Source organism: Oncorhynchus keta, chromosome 30, assembly GCF_023373465.1.
Source record: "Oncorhynchus keta strain PuntledgeMale-10-30-2019 chromosome 30, Oket_V2, whole genome shotgun sequence".
NCBI classification, from domain to species: Eukaryota; Metazoa; Chordata; class Actinopteri; order Salmoniformes; family Salmonidae; genus Oncorhynchus; species Oncorhynchus keta.
Window position 1 is genome coordinate 22,002,163 of NC_068450.1, and position 24,414 is coordinate 22,026,576.

At 45.5% G+C, this 24,414-nt stretch overlaps 1 protein-coding gene across 11 annotated transcripts in view; it reads right to left on the reverse strand.

Annotated features, from left to right (window-relative positions):
- The window catches only part of mtus1a (microtubule associated tumor suppressor 1a), a 64,278-nt gene that overhangs the window by 36,477 nt on the left and 3,387 nt on the right, over nucleotides 1-24,414 (reverse strand). For 5 of the 11 annotated variants that reach the window (XR_008087369.1, XR_008087368.1, XM_052488032.1 and 2 more), the window contains exons 2-7: nucleotides 17,043-19,539; nucleotides 16,159-16,384; nucleotides 14,222-14,473; nucleotides 11,360-11,464; nucleotides 10,603-10,713; nucleotides 1,776-1,826 (exon numbers count right to left, since the gene is read on the reverse strand). Coding sequence is in view for 9 of the 11 variants with exons in the window: in XM_052488032.1 (XP_052343992.1) it covers nucleotides 1,776-1,826; nucleotides 10,603-10,713; nucleotides 11,360-11,464; nucleotides 14,222-14,473; nucleotides 16,159-16,384; nucleotides 17,043-19,307 (3,010 nt within the window). In the remaining 2 variants the exon portion in view is untranslated. Of the gene's footprint in view, nucleotides 1-1,775; nucleotides 1,827-8,419; nucleotides 8,647-10,602; nucleotides 10,714-11,359; nucleotides 11,465-14,221; nucleotides 14,474-16,158; nucleotides 16,385-17,042; nucleotides 19,540-24,035; nucleotides 24,178-24,414 lie in introns of those variants that run through there. The other 6 variants (XM_052488029.1, XM_052488031.1, XM_035758098.2 and 3 more) reach the window with 6 other exon arrangements.

Sequence of the window (24,414 nt, forward strand, 5' to 3'; positions counted from 1 at the left end):
CAAGTGTAGTTGCAAAAACCATCAAGGGCTATGATGAAACTGGCTCTCGTGAGGACCGCCACAGGAAAGGAAGACCCAGAGTTACCTCTGCTGTAGAGGATAAGTTCATTAGAGTTACCAGACTCAGAAATTGCTGCCCAAATAAATGCTTCAAAGAGTTCAAGTAACAGACACATCTCAACATCAACTGTGCAGAGAAACTGTGAGTCAGGCCTTTATGGTTGAATTGCTGCAAAGAAACCACTACTAAAGGACACCAATAAGAAGAGACTTGCTTGGGCCAAGAAACACGAGTAATGTGACATTAGACCGGTGGAAATTTGTCCTTTGGTCTGGAGTCCAAAATTGGTTATTTTTGTTAGTTTGGATGTTTTCAGTATTATTCTACAATGTAGAAAATATGAAAAATAAATAAAAAACCCTTGAAATGAGGGTAGCCTAGTGGTTAGAGCGTTGGACTAGTAACCAGAAGGTTGCAAGTTCAAACCCCCGAGCTGACAAGGTACAAATCTGTCGTTCTGCCCCTGAACAGGCAGTTAACCCACTGTTCCTAGGCAGTCATTGAAAATAAGATTTTCTTTCTCAACTGACTTGCCTAGTTAAATAAAGGTCAAATTAAAAAAATTCAGGTTCAACAGTAACACCAGAGGGTCATTTGTCTTCCAAATGTTTTTTGTTGTTGCTTTTTTCCCCCTAAACGAGAGAGGAATAAGGGTTTAGACTCAAAACAACATTCCTTACCCCAGGACACTTCCACAGTTGACTATCCAGGAAACAGGAAAAGGAGTACGGTGTCTGCATTGATCGGAATGTTTTGTTTGTCTCGTCAATAAACAGATCAATGCAGACACAGTGCTCCTTTTTCTGTATTCTCCTGTATAGTCAAACATTGAAGTGTCCTGGGGTAAGGAATGTTGTTTGGATTGTCTCAAGACCCTCAGTCCAACAACGGATTCACCTTTTTGGTTAAGCTAGGCTGAAGTGTGTTTTGGTTCACTTTCTTTCCAAGGTTTTAACTGGAAGTACAAGTTAATGGATCCAAAACTGGAGTTGTTGTGTCAGAAATGTCCATGTTTTGATTACCACTTCCTGATAATAGTATTTTGCTGATTGAAACAATTGCTAATACTTCTATTAATAAAATAAAGTAGCAAAGCACTCTAATTGAGACTATAGTTAGCATATAATAGCTCACATGTAAATGAAGTAGTATTCATAAATCTTGCACAACCATTTAGTCTAGACTGGAAGCCAGCTGTTAGCTTGACCAGAACCACACTGGTATTGAGGGGCTGTGTGGTATTGAGAGGAGGACTGTGTGGTATTGAGGGGAGGGCTGTTCCGTGTTGTCTGGCGCCCTCTGCTGGTGATGTCAGAGATCTCTGGACTCTGTGGGGATTCCTGAAACACACATACATGCAGCATAGCCCTGCCCACACACAATATGATAGGCAGGCATTGGAAATACTGCTGTGGATACTATGTAGGTCTCAATTCGGAGTAAACTGACATGTTGAATCATTATATGTATTAAGGAAAATATGTAAAGATCATAGTTTCTAATCAGTTCACGAATTGAGATTGACAATTTCTTAAGCTTTCTTCAAAACAGTTTGACTGCCCTAATATAGCCACATATCCACTTGGGAGATTGGATCAGGAACTTTTATGATGTCATGGAATTTCATTCCCTCTTTAGGGAGTGAGTCCTGGGGTAAAAATGGACATTATGCAACAGAACCAGAGTGTTCCAATAATTAATGTTAATCTCTTACCTGTATTACTTGAAACAGTCCCAAGAGGCAGCTGGCCATGCTCTCTAGAGTCTAGACAAAGCAGGGTTGTCACTAGTTACCACAGCCACAAAATAAATATGGTCTATATTGTAAACATTCAAACATTTGCTTTTTGTTCTTAATTTAAGGTTAGGCATAAGGTTAGTAGTATGGTTAAGGTTAGGTTTAAAATTCAGATTTTATGAGAAATTCTAGAAAAAGGCAGGATTTAGTGACAACCACAAAACAGGTGTTTGTTGCCATCCAACTAGTGTCTCCCATGGCAAGAGAGCACCTTCAACTATTTTGACCAAGTGTCAAGATAAGGAGAGGATGACATAACATGGAAATTGTAACTCACTCTTTCTCCTAGCTCTGTAGCTATTCGGTTCCCACTGACACCATAGAGTGAAGGGTTTGCTGGTGCCACTTGGAGATGGCACACCATAGCACAGTGCATGATGAGAGACTGACCACAATAACATTATTGTACAGCTGTGGGGTGATGGAATAATACCAGTAAACGTGCTAAGTGAAACGCTATTGATTCTGAACAATCCCTTCTCCAAAAGGCACTTAAATTCAGAAACTAACTCAGGCCATGTTATTCAAGATAATTTTCCCACCCTTTCAAATTAATAACTTGGTACTGACTGTTACAGGGGAAAACATTGAAATACAGGTAACTGCCCAAATAAAATAAACATCAACATAAAGTGTTTTAATAGGGCAGTTACCTGTCCAAATAAAGATTGTACAAGAGTCTGGAACTCTATTGGAGGGATGAGACACCATTGTTCCACAAGAAATTCCAGAATCACTCCAGAATCTCCCATAAGTGTTCAATTGGGTAGATATCTGGTGACTGAGACTGCCATGGCATATAGTTTACATTGTTTTCCTGCTCATCAAACCATTGAGTGACCACTCACACCCTGTGGATGGGGGAACTGTCATCCAACAGCCAAGGTTAAAAAAAGAATGGCCAAAATACACAGCTCTAAGCATGATGGGATGTTAATTGCTTAATTAACTCCGATACCACACCTGTATAGAAGCACCTGCTTTAAATATACTTTGTATCCTTCATTTACTCTACGACGCAGCGTAACACAGAATTAAGCCAATTCCACGACACCAATTCAGCTCTGATATGTGCTGTTGACCAAGCTGGTGTGTTCTAGTCCTTCAGTGGGATCAGGTGTGGAGCATTCATTCTGCTGACATGTTGTTCAGGGGGTTAGAAAGCAGATAGGGTTTATTTTGCCATCTCTTTGTCAGGGGTCATGCAAGCACGGCTAATTCATTCTCCAGCTGAAATATGTCATCTATTGAACTGAGAGAAAAAAAAATGACCCAGATTACATAGACCGTAGTGACATCTAGGTAAGAGAAGTAACCTTTAAATGGTTTTTCATCATGTCAGAGGGTTAAGTAGACTATTGTAGGGCTGCACAATTAATCCCATTTTAAATCAGAATTGTAATATTGACATGTGCAATACGGATTTTATTTTTTTACACCATGAATGTAACATTCAAACCTAATAAGGGTCCCCCAGGGAAACGCTGACCAACATTTTGGTTCCTACCCAGTCACAAAAATGTCTACTGTACCTGTCCTTCTCATTAGTTGACATGCCAAACGACACCAAACCATCGAATCGGAATACTAATTTTATTTACGCTGAACAAAAATATAAATGCAACATGTAAAGTGTTGGTCCTCTGTTTCATGAGCTGGAATAAAATATCTAAGAAATGTTCCATTCGCACAAAAAACATATTTCTCTCAAATGTTGTGCACACATTTGTTTACATCCCTGTTAGTGAGCATTTCTACTTTGCCAAAAGAATCCATCCACATGAGAGGAATATCGAGAAACATGATCATTACACAGGTGCACATTGTGCTGGGAACAATAAAAGGCCACTAAAATGTGCGATTTTGTCACACAACACCACATACAGTTGAAGTCGGAAGTTTACATACACTTAGGTTGGAGTCATTAAAACTAGTTTTTCAACCTCTCCCCAAATTTCTTGTTAACAAACTATAGTTTTGGCAAGTCAGTTAGGACATCTACTTTGTGCATGACACAAGTAATTTTTCCAACAATTGTTTACAGACAGATTTAATTTATAAATCACTATCATAATTCCCGTGGGTCAGAAGTTCACATACACTAAATTGACTGTGCCTTTAAACAGGGTCATCTGTACAAACAATAGTACGCAAGTATAAGCACCATGGGACCACGCAGGCATCATACCGCTCAGGAAGGAGACGCGTTCTGTCTCCTAGAGATGAACGTACTTTGGTGTGAAGTGAGAATTAATCCCAAAACAACAGCAAAGGACCTTATGAAGATGCTGGAGGTCACAGGTACAAAAGAATCTATATTCACAGTAAAACGAGTCCTATATCGACATAACCTGAAAGGACGCTCAGCAAGGAAGAATCCACTGCTCCAAAACTGCAATAAAAAAGGCAGACTATGGTTTGCAACTGCACATGGGGACAAAGATTGTACTTTTTGGAGAAATGTCCTCTGGTCTGATGAAACAAAAATAGAACTGTTTGGCCATAATGACCATCGTTGTGTTTGGAGGAAAAAGGGGGATGCTTGCAAGCCGAAGAACACCATCCCAACCGTGAAGCACAGGGGCGGCAGCATCATGTTGTGGGGGTGCTTTGTTGCAGGAGGGCTGGTGCACTTCACAAAATAGATGGCATCATGAGGTAGGAAAATTGTGGATATATTGAAGCAACATCTGAAGACATCAGTCAGGAAGTTAAAGCTTGGTTGCAAATGGGTCTTCCAAATGGACAATGATCCCAAGCATACTTCCAAAGTTGTGGCAAAATGGCTTAAGGACAACAAAGTCAAGGTATTGGAGTGGCCATCACAAATCCCTCACCTCGATCCTATAGAAGATTTGTAGGCAGAACTGAAAAAGCGTGTGTGAGCAAGGAGGCCTACAAACCTGACTCAGTTACACCAGCTCTGTCAGGAGGAATGGGACAAAATTCACCCAACTTATTGTGGGGAGCTTGTGTAAGGCTACCAGGAATGTTTGACCCAAGATAAACAATTTAAAGGCAATGCTACCAAATACTAATTGAGTGTATGTAAGCTTCTGACCCACTGGGAATGTGATGAAAGAAATAAAAGCTGAAATAAATTATTCTCTACAATTATTCTGACATTTCACATTCTTAAAATAAAGTGGTGATCCTAACTGACCTAAGACAGGGATTTTTTTACTAGGATTAAATGTCAGGAATTGTGAAAAATTGAATTTAAATGTATTTGGCTAAGGTGTATGTAAACTTCGACTTGTTTTTTTTTTTAACCTTTATTTAACTAGACAAGTCAGTTAAGAACAAATTCTTATTTTCAATGACGGCCTCGGAACAGTGGGTTAACTGCCTGTTCAGGGGCAGAACGACAGATTTGTACCGTGTCAGCTCAGGGATTTGAACTTGCAACCTTTCGGTTACCTGTCCAACTCTCTAACCACTAGGCTAACCTGCCGCCCCATATTGACTGCAGGAATGTCCACCAGAGCTGTTGCCTGACAATTTAATGTTACATTTCTCTACCATAAACCGTTTTAGAGAATTTGACACTACGTCCAACCAACCTCACAACCACATGTAACCACACCAACCCAGGACCTCCACATCCAGCTTCTTCACCAGTGGGATCATCTGAGACCAGCCACCCAGATAGCTGATGACAAACTGTCAGAAACCATCTCAGGGAAGCTCATCATCCTCACCATCCTTGACCTGACTTCAGTTTGGCGTCATAACAGACTTCGGTCGGCAAATGCTCACCTTTGATACCCACAGACTTCAACGTTGTAAACAGAGTGGCCCGTGGTGGCAGTGGGGTTATGGTATGGGCAGCATAATCCACGGACAACGACCACAATTGCAATTATTGATGACAATGCCAAGCGTCTGGTTGAAACCTGGCACCATCCCTACAGTGAAGAATGGTGGTGGCAGCATGCTGTAGGGATGTTTTTCAGTGGCAGGGACTGGGAGACAAGTCAGGATCGAGGGAAAGATTAACAGAGCAATCCTTGAAGAAAACCTGCTCCAGAGCACTCAGGACCTTAGACTGGGGTGAAGGGTCACCTTGAAACAGGACAACAACCCTAAGCACACAGCCAAGACGACGCAGGAGTGGCTTTGAGAAAAGTCTCTGAATGTCCTTGAGTGGCCCAGCCAGAGCCCGGGACTTGAACCCGATCTAAAATCTCTGGAGAGATCCGAAAATAGCTTTGCAGCAACGCTCCCCATCCAACCTGACAGAGCTTGAGAGGATCTGCAGATATTGGCAGAAACTGCCCAAATACAGGTGTGCCACACTTGTAGCGTCATACCAAAGAAGAATCGAGGATGAAATTGTTTTTGCTTTGTCATTATGGAATATTGTGTATAGATTGAGGGGGGTAAATACATTTTAGAATAAGGCTGTAACCTAACAAAGTGTGGGGTCTGAATACTTTCCGAAGGCACTGCATATACAAAAGTATGTGGACACCCCTTCAAATGACTGGATTTGGCTATTTCACCAACACACGTTGCTGACAGGTGTATAAAATTGCCACACCGCCATGCAATCTCCATAGACAAACATTGGCTGTAGAATGGCCTTACTGAAGCGTTCAGTGACTTTGAACGTGATACAGTCATAGGATGCCACCATTCCAACAAGTCAGCTCATCAAATTAAGTTAACTGTAAGTGCTGTTATTGTGATGTGGAAACGTCTAGGAGCAACAATGGCTCAGCCGCGAAGTGGTAGGCCACACTGCTCATAGAACGGGACCACAGAGTACTGAAGCATGCAGAGCGTAAAAATTGTCTGTCCTCGATTGCAACACTCACTTCATGAAATGCGTTTCCATGGCCGAGCAGAAGCACACAAGCCTAAAATCACCATGTGCAATGTGGCGGCTGGAGTGGTGTAAAGCTCATCGCCATTAGACTATGGAGCAGTGGAAACGTGTTCTCTGGAGTGATGAATCACGCGTCACCTTCTGGCAGTCCGATGAGTCTGGCTTTGGCTGATGCCATGAGAGTGCTACCTGACCAAATGCATAGTGCCAACTGTGAAGTTTGGTGGAGGAGGAATAATGGTCTGGGGCTGTTTTTCATGATTCTGGCTAGGCCCTATTAGTTCCAGTGAAGGGAAATCTTAACTCTACAGCATACAATGATATTCTAGACGATTCTGCACTTCCAACTTTGTGGCAACAGTTTGGGAAGGCCCTTTCCTGTTTCAGCATAATGCCCCCGTGCACAAAGCGAGGTCCATACAGAAATGGTTTGTCTAGATCGGTGTGGAAGAAGTTGCCTGGCCTGCACAGAGCACTGACCTCCACCTCATCGAACACCTTTGAGATGAATTAGAATGCCGACTGCGAGCCAGGCCTAATCGCCCAACATCAGTGCCCTCAACAGTGTTCCAACATCTAGTGGACTGTCTTCCCAGAAGAGTGGATGCTGTTATAGCAGCATAGGGGGTACCCACTCCATTTTAATTCCCATGATTTTGGAATGAGATGTTCAACAAGCAGGTGTACACACAGTACATGGCCAAAGGTATCTGTTGTCTCTAACTTCTTGTCCTTTGTGATGTTGTCTGTGCCCAATATTGTTTGTACCGTGTTTTGTGCTGCTACCATGTTGTGCTCATGTGTTGCTGCCATGCTATGTTGTCATCTTAGGTCTCTCTTTATGTATTGTAGATTCTCTTGTTGTGCTGTAGGTTTTGCCCTATATTTTTAATCCCAACCCCCATCCCCGCAAGGAGGCCTTTTGCATTTTGGTAGGCTGTCATAGTAAATAAAAATGTGTTCAGAAGTGACCTGCCTAGTTAAATTTAAAAAATAAAAATGTTATGTTTGTGTGAAACCTTATTTGGCTTGATTTGCCCAAACAAATGGATGCATTTTAAAAATAATCTGATGAGAATTTTCTGTGGGATTTGTCCTCTGTCACAACATTCCCACAGCTCAACCTAGTGAGTGCTGCTGAAAATAACCCACGTCAGGCTGAAACTGGAGCAGTGGGTTTCCCTGCATGCAAGACGAAGAGTGCTCTCATGCATACATACAACACACAGTGCTATATGTCTTCCTATACTTGTGAGGACTTTTTGGGAACCAACAATTGATTCCCATTTAAAACACTCATTTTCAAAAACCATAATGCCTAACCCTAATTTGAAGTGAGGACCAGTAAAATGTCCTTTGTTCTCTGAATATTAGTTTGTTTACTATTCTTGTCATGACTCACAAGTATAAAACAAATATTTCTGAAATCAACATGATTGTCAAGAGAAATCCCATTGAGTATTTCATTTAAATAAAGTTGATAAAAAAAGCAACAGACTATAAGAAACATGTATTCCTCTAAATGGATGCAGGAAGGTAGCATAAAAGGTGAACCGCTCCTGGTAAACAAAAGCTAAAAATAGATTCACAAACAGCGCAGCTCTGTGTGAGTAGCACGAAGTGAGTAGCACGAACGGCAATAACAGTGAAATTAGCCGGTGTAAAACAGAGGCTACAGCAGCGTAAGCTGTAGTGGTTTCCTGTGTTGGTGGTGCGGTATTGAACAGACCTGTGTAGAACACGCCGGTATTCTTCCTGCATCCTGACAGCTGCTGCAGGTTCCTGAGTAAACCCTTGGCCGCCAGCCGCACGTGGATGTTGACCAGTGAGAGTTTCATAGACCATAACATCTCTCCAAACACCAAGGAAGGGATATACCCAACACTAACTACTGTACTTTAAATCCCCAGAAAATCCAGAGGTAGAAGATGGTAAACTTGCTATGTACCACATGCCAAAGATGGTCTCAGGGTAGAGTGCCTCAGTTGACAGTAGCACTGAGACATGAAGAGAAAAAAACAGCAGCAGCAACCGTTACCATGTGAGAGCCCCTTCAGTCAGTTCACCATGGCAACAGGAACTCCTCCCACTCAGAATGAGGACCAGCAGCACATGCCCAGCTGGGAGACAAGCTGGCAGGGGGGGGCAGCAGGCTTTCAATAGTTCTGCCCTGGACAGATGTGACAGGCAGAGGCAGAGAAAGACATCCCTAATCCTGGAGTTCGAGCCAGGCTTCAGTTCAGACCATTCAGTGCTCAGACAAATATCTAGCAATAGAACTCTAGAATCTCCCAGAGCTGGGCGATGGTGGCAGAGGGGGAGGGGAGTGGGAGGGAACAAGGAGGGGGGAGGGGGAGGAGTGAACAGTGGAGACTGGAGCGAATGGTGGCTCAATCTGGGCTACTACTCACTAATTCACCCCATCCTCCCTTTTGCTTCCTCCCTTTTGCTCCCTCCCTTCTGCTCCCCTTCACACCAGCAGAGAGAGGAGAAGAGAAATGGCAGGAGGTGATGGCTAGCTCATGGCAAGGTTGAGCCCAATGAGCTAAAAACAACCCTGCTCCCTTAGCCCTGCTCTCACAGTTCAACAGCTCTCAACACTACCGTCCGTACGGGGGCTCTCAACACTACCGTCCGTACGGGGGCTCTCAACACTACCGTCCGTACGGGGGCTCTCAACACTACCGTCCGTACGGGGGCTCTCAACACTACCGTCCGTACGGGGGCTCTCAACACTACCGTCCGTACGGGGGCTCTCAACACTACCGTCCGTACGGGGGCTCTCAACACTACCGTCCGTACGGGGGCTCTCAACACTACCGTCCGTACGGGGGCTCTCAACACTACCGTCCGTACGGGGGCTCTCAACACTACCGTCCGTACGGGGGCTCTCAACACTACCGTCCGTACGGGGGCTCTCAACACTACCGTCCGTACGGGGCTCTCAACACTACCGTCCGTACGGGGCTCTCAACACTACCGTCCGTACGGGGCTCTCAACGGGGCTCTCAACACTACCGTCCGTAACACTACCGTCCGTACGGGGCTCTCAACGGGGCTCTCAACACTACCGTCCGTACGGGGGCTCTCAACACTACCGTACGGGGGCTCTCAACACTACCGTACGGGGGCTCTCAACACTACCGTACGGGGGCTCTCAACACTACCGTACGGGTGCTCAGTAAAATCCCATCATCTCATTTACAGTAGATGCTATGACAGGGGGGATAAACTACATAACATTCTGGAGCTACAATTAATAACGGGAGGTCTGTTACTCCCCCTAGAAACAAAAAGGCCTACTGTCCAACATTCAGAAAGAAGTAGTATGCAAATACTAAACAGCTTCAGCTGCCTTGAGTATAAAAAGTGTTTTTACATATTCTGACTGTTTTGGGAAATTGAAACCATTTCAGTAGAACATTATACATTTTATGCAGCCAAAGCATAGATGGCCACAAGCAAAACCACCTCTCACTAGCCACAAAGGACTATGGACATGAACACAACAGTTGTATGTTTGTCTGCCAGAGAAACAAAGGGCTTTCCCTGTTAAGAGGCCTCATTATGTGTAACTACGGCAGATTGGCCACAGCTCTCCAGAAAAGGTCCTAGTCCACAAGGAATTTAGTCTAGAATAATGTAGTCAGAACGTAGAACCTCAAACCAGTGCAGTTTCAAACATTCTGGAGGTCAAGCCAAACAGCTTTTCTCGCAGACAAACTGCCAATCATACAAACTGCCAATCATACAAACTGCCAATCATACAAACTGCCAATCATATCTGGATATGACCATTGACCACATAAAAACAGAATATCTACATCTCAGATGGGCTTATTGAGTTGGGAAGTTAAACTCTTTTACAACAGAAAGTGTCAACACTGTAGGTAACTAAAACAACCATCTCACCAGGTAATACAGCGGCAGGGCGAAGAAGTCTTGATGAAGCAGTTCTTTTCATAGGACTGGCTCTGGACCTCGAAGGCACCCGATTGGTCGACTCTGTAGTTTTGCATCCTGCTGTGAATAATAAAATGTTCAGATGAGGCTCGGGGTTTGAGTGGATCTGAACCGTCACTGTACCCTGGCTATGAAGGGACTGAGAACTGCTGAATGACATTTAAAAGGCTGAGGCCTCATACAGGACAGGGGACAGGGGCTACTGATGGGAACTTAGCTAAACACATTTAAAAGGTGTTTGAACAGTACACATCTTATCAGGCACCTGGATAAGATCCATGTTCAATCTAATAAAACTCTACATACATTTAATTTAACAGTGTTCATCAGCACCCTGTTGACGTATCTAAACAAAAGCTTCAAGTCAGCATTTTGGTTCTCTAATCTATTTCCTAATCACCCAAATTTAGCTTCCCAGGCATTTGATAGCAGAAGTTGTGAATCTAGAGAGGCGCCATCTAATTTGCGCTGCATTATGTGATTTTAGGTGATACACAAAACAGACTAACAACTAATCTGTCTAGAATTTGGGAGATTGAGGGTAAAAAAACAAGTAAAAAACAAACAGAGGAGAACAAAAAAAAAAAGAACCTTCAGGAAGGAAACAAAACTAAATCTTGGGGGAAAACAGCCAATAGAAGAGTTGTTAGTCACTCGTTGGTTTTGTGGATAACGACAGTATGTCTGTATGTTACTCCCATCTTACCAGGTCCTATGTTACTCCCTGGGTGTGAGAGGAGTCTAGCTTTTAACACTGGGGTCTTGCATGAGGCTGGTCTTCCCACAGACACCTGGGCTGCTCCTGCAGAAACTGTAGGGCAGATAACACAGTCAAATAGTTAAGACATACTTCCTCAGTATTCAGACACTCGACATCTAAACTTGATGTGATTTACCATCTTAGGAATGGAACATTTAAATGTAATTTCTATCATTTACAAATGTAGGAGGGAGCTTGGTACCATACTTCAGAATTCTATAAAACAGCTCCACCTTATTTACAACAACAGAAGAGTACAGAGTACTAAAGAGATGGGCCATGGACTGAGAATGGATAGCCTTAAAATGAAATCATTTAATATAATTATTCCAGGGCTCTAGAAAACAAAGCCAATGCAGACAGACAATCAATTCTAAATCTCATCTTACTCTTCCATAGCCGTATTCTAGTCTTCCCGTTAAAAGCAGCTAACAAAGGGATGATACAGAAGCGATAGGATCCAATGAGCAGACATGTCAGCAGAGTGAGGTCACAGTGGGAGCCTGCAGCACTGCCTTGTGGGATCAATGAGGAATTGGTGAAAACCTGAGTAGAAAATTCAGTCCAAGTGCAGCTCCGCAGTCCCCCGTAACCAGACATTGGGAAGATGGAAAGATCGCAAACCCAAAACCAGAACGCAACAGAAATGTTGAAATATTCCGCCGTGGTATTTCTGTGGTGTGCGCTCTTCACCCTTTAGGCATCACTGTGACTGAACTACAGTGGAACAGACCCAGTCTCCTAGACAACCATGTGTGGGGGGACCCCAGTCTGGAAAACAAAACTGCTTAGCCAATCAGGTCACATTATGCTGAAGATGCTGAAAGGGAAAAGGCCCATTGTCTAACAGGGCAAGCTCCCTCTCCCCCTCCCTCCCACTGTACAGCTCAACAGTCAGACATTCCAAGTCATGCTTGTTAAGACACAATCAATGTTCTTATTAGAACCATGCGCCGTTGAAACATACAAGACGGGAATGTTGCCAATGTATTTCATTCATTTGACTGTGTAGGATTCATTATCCTTACAGACTAGCTCTGATGTTCATCTCAGACTTCTCAGAGGGTTTGAGCTGGACCATCGTCTAAGAACATAACTCAAAAATAATACCCATCCGAAAAAGGACATACCATTCTCAGACACTGCTGAACCTACTGAGGTGTATTATAGACTTTCCTTTGCAGTATGTGATTTCATGTAGAAACAGATCACAGGAACAATCACAGGATGAAAAATATGGGTCACGAGCAGGCTGATGTGAAGGCTTAAAGCCAAGGAGATGTACATTTTAGCACAGCCCAGTCAGTAGTCTCTTAATATGGGTCACCAGCAGGCTGATGTGAAGGCTTAAAGCCAAGGAGATGTACGTTTTAGCACAGCCCAGTCAGTAGCCTCTTAATGTGGGTCACCAGCAGGCTGATGTGAAGGCTTAAAGCCAAGGAGATGTACGTTTTAGCACAGCCCAGTCAGTAGCCTCTTAATGTGGGTCACCAGCAGGCTGATGTGAAGGCTTAAAGCCAAGGAGATGTACGTTTTAGCACAGCCCAGTCAGTAGCCTCTTAATATGGGTCACCAGCAGGCTGATGTGAAGGCTTAAAGCCAAGGAGATGTACATTTTAGCACAGCCCAGTCAATAGCCTCTTAATGTGGGTCACCAGCAGGCTGATGTGAAGGCTTAAAGCCAAGGAGATGTACGTTTTAGCACAGCCCAGTCAGTAGCCTCTTAATATGGGTCACCAGCAGGCTGATGTGAAGGCTTAAAGCCAAGGAGATGTACGTTTTAGCACAGCCCAGTCAGTAGCCTCTTAATGTGGGTCACCAGCAGGCTGATGTGAAGGCTTAAAGCCAAGGAGATGTACGTTTTAGCACAGCCCAGTCAGTAGCCTCTTAATATGGGTCACCAGCAGGCTGATGTGAAGGCTTAAAGCCAAGGAGATGTACATTTTAGCACAGCCCAGTCAGTAGCCTCTTAATGTGGGTCACCAGCAGGCTGATGGGGCTTAAAGCCAAGGAGATGTACATTTTAGCACAGCCCAGTCAGTAGCCTCTTAATGTGGGTCACCAGCAGGCTGATGTGAAGGCTTAAAGCCAAGGAGATGTACGTTTTAGCACAGCCCAGTCAGTAGCCTCTTAATGTGGGTCACCAGCAGGCTGATGTGAAGGCTTAAAGCCAAGGAGATGTACGTTTTAGCACAGCCCAGTCAGTAGCCTCTTAATATGGGTCACCAGCAGGCTGATGTGAAGGCTTAAAGCCAAGGAGATGTACATTTTAGCACAGCCCAGTCAGTAGCCTCTTAATGTGGGTCACCAGCAGGCTGATGTGAAGGCTTAAAGCCAAGGAGATGTACGTTTTAGCACAGCCCAGTCAGTAGCCTCTTAATGTGGGTCACCAGCAGGCTGATGTGAAGGCTTAAAGCCAAGGAGATGTACGTTTTAGCACAGCCCAGTCAGTAGCCTCTTAATATGGGTCACCAGCAGGCTGATGTGAAGGCTTAAAGCCAAGGAGATGTACGTTTTAGCACAGCCCAGTCAGTAGCCTCTTAATGTGGGTCACCACGTACAGTCCACTGCTTACCCGCCTCGCCCCACCCTTCCCTGTAACCAGATGTGTCTTTAGAAATCAACCTGACAGAACCAGACGGACCCTGGAGAGCAACAACCTTGATAAAGACTATCCAAGATTCTTGCTGTGAACAAGAATGTGTTCAGTCAATTGACCTCGTAAAATAAGGCTTTAAAAAAATAGTTTTTTTATTCAACTAGAACAAAACAATATCAGCGTATGATTTCCCTAGTTGAGCTTCTCACCTTGTGCATTTCCTGTGCTGCCACTGTGCTCATTGTGTACACTGGCCTTGGAAGGGATGCTCTTGGGGACACCGTGGGACTTGTAGGGCAGTCTGGAGGAGGAGACCGCAGTAGAGGGCTGGCTGGAGCCCACAGCCAGGGTGTGACCAGAGGCCTGGGGGAGTCTGGAACCAGTCACTGGGGTCTTAGTGCTGCCGCTGGCTGAGGAGGTTCCAACAGGCACTCCATCATTTGTCTGGGACCTCTGATGACCTATATGACAGATATCAGCATTGAGACACAGAAATAAGAGGCAGAAGTGTAAAAAAAATAAATCCTGCAGAGAGTAACCGCATATTCTGCTCCAACATGAATTCATAAGGCTGCACCACAATACACAAACAACATTTCAACTGAGTGCCCCAGTCCTTGTGTTCAGTAGTGCATCTGGTAACTGGTCAGAGATCAGCTGTTTTGAGCCATGGTCAAGGCAAATGGTGAGCTGACTTTTGTTCATGCCAGATCAGAGCACTGGTGGAAATATAATAATTGCCCTAAGCAGGTTGTATAGCAGACAGACAGGCTTGGCCTAGCTCCACATCAGGCCTGTTACACCACCCAATACCCCTCTGATGGAGTTACATAAGCAGGTTGTATAGCAGACAGACAGGCTTGGCCTAGCTCCACATCAGGCCTGTTACACCACCCAATACCCCTCTGGTGGAGTTACATAAGCAGGTTACATGAATGACTGGTGTAAAATAAGAGCACAAAGCTGAGAGACAAATTGTGTGGCACCTATCCTCATGGTTACTCATTTTTTGCACCTTTATCATAAACAGCACCAGGTGTCCCTTTACCACATACAGAGCAGAGCCTGAAACACCACTACAGATCTACTAGGCTTCTGTAAGGGAGTTGGTTTCACAGCAGCGCTGAGCTTTAAAAACCTCCCTTTCCTTCCTCTGCTTGGTCTAGTAGCACAGCTGGCTTCCCATCAGAGGGAGAATCCCACCTCTTTCCTCTTTCCCTGGGACTGTCCCTACCCTCTCCCTTCATGCTGCTCATAGGAGCGGTAGAGGTAGAGTGATGGGGGTGGGGTGTTTATCTCTGGGTCCTGAGCTGAGCAGGGGAGCTACGTGACATCTGTATCCATGTTATTCCTGTGGCGTCAAGGCACAAGCTCTGGTCATCAGCAACAGGAAAGGTTGCCCTCTCATGGTGAGATTGTGCACTGCAACCTGGCTGACTACCACTGAAGCATTACCATTTAGAGGAGTCTTGAAGATTGAACAAGGCACTTTACAGTTGCAGTAAAGTCAGCCACTGTATCATAGATAATGAGGGTATTTAGAATCCATTTCCCTCCTAAACTAAAGGACAGGTAGCAATGCTAGGGTGGACGTGTTGGGCAATGAGACTGATGACTACATGATGTGAGGGCTACTAGGATGACACCTTTGAATCAGATGTATCACTAGTGAAACTGACCACTTAAAACACATCATGGAATCATCTGTACGAGCGGAGTCCATACAACAGAAACACCGAGCAGATGCAGAATATTAGACTTCTAGGGTAAAGCATCAGTTACACAAACCACCACACTATCCAGCAGGTCAGTCCTCTGGTGCTTATACACACTGCTAGACATACAGACCTGACTAAACGATAACAGGATAGCTCACTGTTTACATTACAGAGGAAATGCCTAGGAAATCATTAGGCCGGTGCTTATTCAAAGGCAGGCAGTCTGGATTATAAAAAAAGGTATTCACTCTGTACCACAGCCAATGTTTACACTATTCCCTGGATGAGATTTGTCACTTTTACTCTGTGTGAGAGAGATCAAAGCACAACCGCAAAAGCTCAGTGTCAATCTAGTCTTACAGAACTCTCACAGAGCAGCAAAGGTTTTACACATTGTATTAACTCTGTCTGTTGGAGAATGCTCTTACCTGCTGTGGTGCTCTGTTTGGCCCGTGGCGAACACATCCCACTAGAGGCACTGCTGCAGACATCTCTTCCCTGCCTTTGCCTAGATACTGGAGGGAGAGCCTGAGGGGCTGAGACTGGGGCTCCTCTGGCTCTGTTGAGGGATGGCCGTGCTCCAAGTCTACTCTTAAACCTGTCACAGGCAGCTCCTACTGCTGCCGTTGCTCCCATCGCAGTCTTAGAGGCCGTCTGCAACAAGAGCAAGCCGTCACTCCCAGAGTCCCACTCAACAGGCCCAGACAGCGCGTTCCTGCTCCTCACACAATCTAGTACACCGTGGGGACATAAACGGAGACCCTGGGAAGTAATAAAAACAATTTGCAGGCAACAGAACCAAGCTGCTAGTGTAGTTTATACCCCCTGGGATTCAGGCCATTCCCGGCCACCTCTCTCGCTCCCCGTTTTCCCCCTCCTCTAAAAACACTCACCGAGCACATGGCGTGTGTTTGCTAGACTCGAGCTGAGCAGCAGTCTTGCCTCTTCTCTCCGAGGGATAATTAAAACAGATTTAAAGTACTAGATTTCCATGTAAAAAGCCTGCCTTTTTAGATGAAAACTCCTCAATGAGGCCTTGGAAAACCTGGATGTCTGTGTTCTACTTAATAATAATATCCCAGATCTGCCTAATGAAGAAAAACAATCACTTTCAAAACGATCACATGGACCTTTACAAGTCCCATTCATCTACAATGTAGGAAGATTAAACAAAGCAGTGGTTTATATTCTGCAGCCATTTTAATAAATAGTATATTTTCTGCACATTTCATCATACTTGGATTTGATTAAACAGGCCAAAAGGATTTATTCTATGTTATGTTTAGGGCACAAGTCATTTGCATTTACTCACCACAAGGCAGGATTTCTTAATCTCCTTGCTGCTTCGCTCTTCTGCTTCCTTCCTGGTCTCAGGCGGTTTGTTGTGGGCACTGCCAGTGCGGTTGTGGCTGGCCGGTCTGGCCTGGCTCTGTCCCAGGTGGACGTAGGCCTTGGGGATGATGAAGCTAGCTGAGCCGCTAGGGGAGGCTCTGGACTCCCTGTGTGGTATAGATGTAGTGGAGGAACTCTCAGACCAGCAGCGGGACCGCCGTGCTGACACTGGTGCCTGATTGGATGGTGAGGAGGCTGAGGAGACAGAGCCAGGTCTCTTCCTCTGTGGCACTTCCTCCTTGTTGCCAGCCTTGCCAGGACTGGCCAGGGCTGGTGCAGGGTCAGCTCGCTGTTCTGTGGAGGGTGACTCTGTGGGAGATGGGAAACAGGTCTGGTTTCCAGGCAGCACTGGAGCGGATCCTCCTCCACAGTTAGAAGCCACATGCTCGGCCTCTGAGCTGACCCGACTAGTGGCCTGACTGCTGGGTACTGGTGGGACATTTTCAAATGCAGCAGAGACAGAATCACACAGGGATGCTCGACACTCTGCCTCCTCAGTCAAACTAAGAGCAAGTGGACCAATGTGAGACCCAGCAGCCGAAGAGAGGTCTTGGTCATCTGCCTGGATAAATGTCATTCCATTGAAATCAGGGACTGCATTCTCAGCCACAGCAGCCCTCGGGTGGCCATCTTCCACTGTGGCTGGTTTACTAGGAGTGTTTCTCATTGGAGTGTTCCTGTTCACCTGAGATGGTTTACGACAGGGCTGGTTGACTGGTTTCCCTGGCTTATTCTTTGCGGGTGCAGGGCTTCCCAATGTCAATGGTTGAGCTGGTCTCGACACGATCTTGGGTTTCACTCTGCTGAAATCTGGCTTTGGAAACTTTTTGATTTCTGCTTTGATAATTCTGTTAGCTGATGATGGGGGAAGCCTGGCGACCAAACAGTGTTTTGGGGATGCGAGCATTGGGGCAGCCCCTCGCTGGTCTGTAGCCGTCTGGACCACAGGGCTACCAGTGTGACTTTGTTCCCCAGTGCAGGGGGATTCTGTTAGGGAGGGCAAGTCCAGGGGTTTGTTCCCAGCACACTGCACTGGTGTGGAGGTCTGGGCACGGCCGTCAAGGTCCAGCTCCTCTGAGGCTGGCAGCATGAAGGTCCTGCCCTCGGTGGATCCTCCACTGATATAGGCATCCGAGCTGGCCCGCCTGCTGGGGGCTGGGGAAGCACCTCCACATGCAGCAGACGGGGTTGGCTCACACAGAAAGGTGTCCTGGTGTACACCCTCTGCCTCACAGGGATCCACATCCACAGGAGACGGTGCAAGGCAGTCACCCTCAGGAGGGAGATCCTGGTCATCTGACTGGATAAAGGTCATGCCCCAGCACTGAGGGCCTGGGTTGTCCTTTACTTTGAGGGTGTCAGTGGGTCTGTTCTCCAGGAGCCCGTCACAGACGTCAGGCAGGGTGGTGGTGGTGGACAATGACAGCAGACCATGGCCCAGGTCAGCAGGCAGGGCAGGGGAGCCATGGGCAGAGGAACTGGTGGACAGCTCCACCAGAGACAGAGACACAGTGAGAGTGTCAGCCTCCTCCAGGCAGAAGCTGTTCCACCTCATCGCCATCTCTTCTGAGCCGATGGAGCAGTTGTTCTCACTGGAGCCACGGAGCGACACAGAGCTGGAGCTCTCTTCCCCCTCAGGGGAGGCCAATTCAGACGAGGCAGCAACACTCCTGTCACCAGACGATGTAGTACTCCCCCAGTCACTCTGGTTGTCACCATGGTGCCCCTGCAGGCTGGTGATCACCAGAGTGATATTCCCGTTCCAGTTGTCCAGGCTGGTGTTGACACAGCTGGAGACAGATGTTTGGACAGGTTCCAAAATATCCCCCTCAGCAGGTACAGTCACTGCAGGTGAGAGGACAGTGCAGGTGCTATTCTCTGGAAATGTGATGAGGTCGAGGGAGCTATTCTCTGGAGGTGAGCCAAGTTTGAGGTTACCGTTTATTGGTGTGTTAGCTGTACATGTGCAATTGAGGTGGTCTGTGTGGTGGTTGGCCGGGGACAGGGAGCCCTCAATCAGGCAACACTCCATGTCAGGGGCACTGGAAGAGTCTCTATCACTCAGGCTCCTCAGAGAGTCCAGGGAGGGGGTCCCGAGACAGGCCACTGAGTTACCGTTACTGTCCCCGGGCCCTGAGGAGAGGGCCAGCTGCGTGGGTCTACACGTTGTCTTCACACTGGACATGTTGGCAGGCTTTTGTTATGTTTTAGCACAGCTGTGTTTGAGTTTACTGCATACCCAATAATTTATGTCAAGTTTAGTTTTCAAAGCACCTCAAAATGAACAGCCATTTACTTCCATGGGATTCAAATGACTTGATTGGGCAGCAACTTTTTTTTAAATGTGGCATACAGCTACAACTATGCCTTCACAGTTGCTCCAGGACAATGTCTGAGAATCACCATCAGGAACAGATCTGTACAAGTAAAAGGGATAAAATGGTGAGACGGCTTATGGAGTCAAAGGGGAATATCCTACAGGACTATGTGATAAAATACACCAACCAAATTGAACTTTGCATAAACCTAATATTCTCTGTACTTGTGTAATGGTCTGATTTCCGTAAAAATTACAGAGATGTCGTCAAATGCCAACAGATGAAATGTTTTGGGCTGACGGCTCTGAAAACATTAAAAGAAAACCGATATCCCTGGACTAAACACCACACACAGCACATTGGTGACAGATAGAAGTGGCATTGTTAAAAGGCTTTACTTTACAGGACTATAAGCCTGACATGAACATACCACACACACCCATCATAGTTCAATACAAATGGGGAAAAAACAATTCTCATCAGGGGAAACTGGCATTATTCAACCACTGGCTGTGTTGGTCCCCATGTTTCCTAGTCAATCAGTAGTTCAACTACAAATGGGAAATGGTCAAAAATGTAAGCGTATAGCCCAACTGTCTGAAGTGTCGCCGCCGACTCAACTGTCTGAAGTGTCAATGGTAACGCAGACGCTGGACATCAACTGTCTGAAGTGTCAATGGTAACGCAGACACTGGACATCAACTGTCTGAAGTGTCAATGGTAACGCAGACACTGGACATCAACTGTCTGAAGTGTCAATGGTAACGCAGACACTGGACATCAACTGTCTGAAGTGTCAATGGTAACGCAGACACTGGACATCAACTGTCTGAAGTGTCGATGGTAACGCAGACGCTGGACATCAACTGTCTGAAGTGTCGATGGTAACGCAGACGCTGGACATCAACTGTCTGAAGTGTCGATGGTAACGCAGACGCTGGACATCAACTGTCTGAAGTGTCGATGGTAACGTCTGAAGTGTCAATGGTACGCTGGACATCAACTGTCTGAAGTGTCGATGGTAACGCAGACATCAACTGCTGGTGTCGACATCATCAACTGTCTGAAGTGTCAATGGTAACGCCGGTCAACTGTCTGAAGTGTCGATGGTAACGCAGACTGGACATCAACTGTCTGAAGTGTCGATGGTAACTGGACATCAACTGTCTGAAGTGTCACTGGACATCAACTGTCTGAAGTGTCAATGGTAACGCGCCGAGTTGGACATCAACTGTCTGAAGTGTCGATGGTAACGCAGACGCTGGACATCAACTGTCTGAAGTGTCGATGGTAACGCAGACACTGGACATCAACTGTCTGAAGTGTCGATGGTAACGCAGACACTGGACATCAACTGTCTGAAGTGTCGATGGTAACGCAGACACTGGACATCAACTGTCTGAAGTGTCGATGGTAACGCAGACACTGGACATCAACTGTCTGAAGTGTCGATGGTAACGCAGACACTGGACATCAACTGTCTGAAGTGTCGATGGTAACGCAGACACTGGACATCAACTGTCTGAAGTGTCGATGGTAACGCAGACACTGGACATCAACTGTCTGAAGTGTCGATGGTAACGCAGACACTGGACATCAACTGTCTGAAGTGTCGATGGTAACGCCGACACTGGACATCATGGCAGTGACACTCCATTTTATTACCATAGTATTTTATTTTTTAGAAGTATACAGAATGGTGTCGTCTGAGGTGAATCAGGGAATCGCGCGCAGCAAGAGCATTGATATATACAGAGAAAAGAGTCGGCCCGAGAACTGAACCCTGTGGCACCCCCATAGAGACTGCCAGAGGACCGGACAACATGCCCTCCGATTTGACAATTATAACAATACCCTTTGACCGAAATAACTGATAGAACCCAGCATGAGTCCACATTAGGGTTATAACAACCCCCCCCCGATGCCTGAGGCGTGAGAGCCGTGTGGCCAGTGGGGAATGATGCATGCGCAGTCACAACCCTAATGTGGACCCATGCTGGGGTTGATGTTGGGGAAACCAGCTCAGATGGGTTTGACACCATAACCACTAGACATCAAATCTAAACAGGCCTGTTGTGTTTGTTTTAGCTCACTGGACTGGTAAGCCTCCAGTCCTAGCCCCTTGGTACTGCCCGCCCAGGAACATATCAATTCACCAACACTGTAAAGTTCCTGACCCAAGGTAAATAAATAAAAGCAAGACTTTGGACATTTACAAGTAGTAAAAAGGGCTGCTTTGTGCAGTAGTTCACAGTCTGCTCCATTTACAATCAAAGTGTGTCCCAAATGGCAGCCTATTCCCTACATAATGGACTGCTTTTGACCAGAATCTTACTGTATGTGCCCTGGTCAAAATTAGTGCACTATTAAGGGAATAGGGTACCATTTGGGACACAATCCACAATCATAGTGATATCCTTGGGGATAGGGGATTTCAACATAAATCTGGATTGTTGGAAGAAAAGTTGTGCTGTGGCACTCCTGTCATGTTCAATAAGAGAGGGAAGGGATGGAGGGAGGAGGAAGGGGAAACAAGGCCAAGCTACTTTCCCAGGAGGAACATCCAGAAAAGGGGAGAATAAAGTTCTGGTATAATTAATTATAATTCCCTGTGGCAACAGTAAATGTACAGCATCTGGTGTTCCTCGGCTGTCAAAGGCCATGAGAGTAGATTGGGGGTGGGGGGAGATAGACACCCAGAGTAGATTGGGGGGGATAATAGACACCCGGAACAGATTGGGGGGAGATAGACTCCCGGAGTAGAGGAGTGAGGATTATAGAAGAGACACCTGGAGTAGAGGGGGGATAATAGACACCTGGAGTAGAGGGGGGGGTAATAGACACCTGGAGTAGAGGGGGGATAATAGACACCTGGAGTAGAGGGGGATAATAGACACCTGGAGTAGAGGGGGGAGGGGGATAATAGACACCTGGAGTAGAGGGGGGGATAATAGACACCTGGAGTAGAGGGGGATAATAGACACCTGGAGTAGAGGTGGATAATAGACACCTGGAGTAGAGGTGGATAATAGACACCTGGAGTAGAGGGGGATAATAGACACCTAGAGTAGAGGGGCAGGGGGATAGACAACTGGAGTAGAGGGGGATAATAGACACCTGGAGTAGATGTCAGATAGCTCCAGAGTTATATCTAGAGGCTGGGATGCTTCCTTTCTATAACTAAATCATAAGGCTTGACTACAATTACATCAGTGGTTTCGATCATGGAGAAGCCATGACTAACATGCTGATCATTGTAATCACACAGCCACCTTTCTACCAAGGAAGACTGTCTACATGCCAAATGGCAGCCTATTCCCTTTATAGTGCACTACTTTTTACAATGGCCCATAGGACTCTGGTCAAAAGTAGTGCACTATATAGGGAATATGGTGACATTTGGGACATATTGGTAATGTTGGCATTGTGGCTTGTGTGGGGTTCAGGACCTTCTCACAAAAAACCCTATAACCACCAAGATATTCATTATCAGTGATACCGGCTAAATATTTTGATTTCGCCAAGAAACAAACCATAATTAAATGTAATCATACGTTGTGCTTCAAAAGTTACTGGCACACAATTGCAGGAATTGCAAAGTGGGGAAAAAAACCTTGATGTCAAATTCCAATTGCTAAGTATTGTAATTTTCCTCACTAAAGAAAGAGTCTTGTCTCCTGATTGAGTCAGATCTGAACAAAAGGGATACAATTACAACACAGTGGCATTGTAAAGTCACAGCCATTCCTCTGAAATGCTTAGGTTGTATGTTCAGCTCATATTGTCAATGATATATCCGATTCATTTATCACCACCCACTTTAGTTACTGACGGTTATCTGCACCTGTGGCTTGCTCTGTCATGCACAATATATTGTAGATTTAACTGTCATTTCTCTCATTTTGTCACATTAAATTATTTTATTAATCAAGGCATTTTCATTGATAGGGTTCAATAGTCCAGAACTGAATGCAATGTTTGCTATTAAGGCTGAGCAACAACACACCTCTCTGTGACAGAATGAAAGGTTTCCTAGGGAACAGGCAGAATAGAGTGCTTAGTCATTTCCAGACTTCTCAAGCCAACACCAGCCACTTAAAGACGTACAGCAAGACTCTAATGCAGGAGAGATATAAAAATCTGTACATTGGACCTTGGCAAGCGTTTTCATTTGGGAGATTGCTTTTATACCGGTAATCATTCACTCCAGGGATTTAAAGAGTAGGAAACTTTGGCTTGGTCTTAGTGCTAGTGTTTTATGTAAAGTACAACAGCAGACCAACCTGATATTAACCATGGCTCCACTATGTTTATGGAATAATCCAACCACCAGACCTGGGAGAAATATGGCACAAAGCCACATATAGGAAAGAAACGCTATGCACGACAGCAACACTTAATGACAAAAACTCAAACTTGCATTTGTAGCTGTCCACTAATAAAGGAAAACAAAACTTAGACTGGAATAATGTAATACTATACAAGATGGAGCACATCATGATCATCCATTGATATGCAATCTACTGACAAATACAGTACACTCCTCTGAGACGCATTCATTAACAAAATCATTGATGAGAAAAAAGCAGCCTTACCAGTCAGTTTGTGTTGTTGTGTATCCGTATCATGCCACAGATCTCTCAGCTTACCCAGGTCCCTCTCTGAGACAATCCCATGAGTGCTTCCCACAGCACTAAAACCAACCAGTAGCCTTGTGTACACCTCCTGTGGCTAGCACTAGCATTAACACTGCTGGGATGACAGCTCCCTTTACACAAACAGTACACACCCCCTCACGGCACTCAAACTCAGCCGTGCATCAGTAACACAGCGGAAGAGAGGGACTTCTCTGAGCTGCAAGCAGAATAGTCTGGTTTTATCCCCCCTCCTCCCTGTAGGAATGTGACTTAGTCCAACAGTAGCAGCCTCTGTCAGTCAGGCCCCTGGACAGTACAGAGACAGTACAACGTGCCT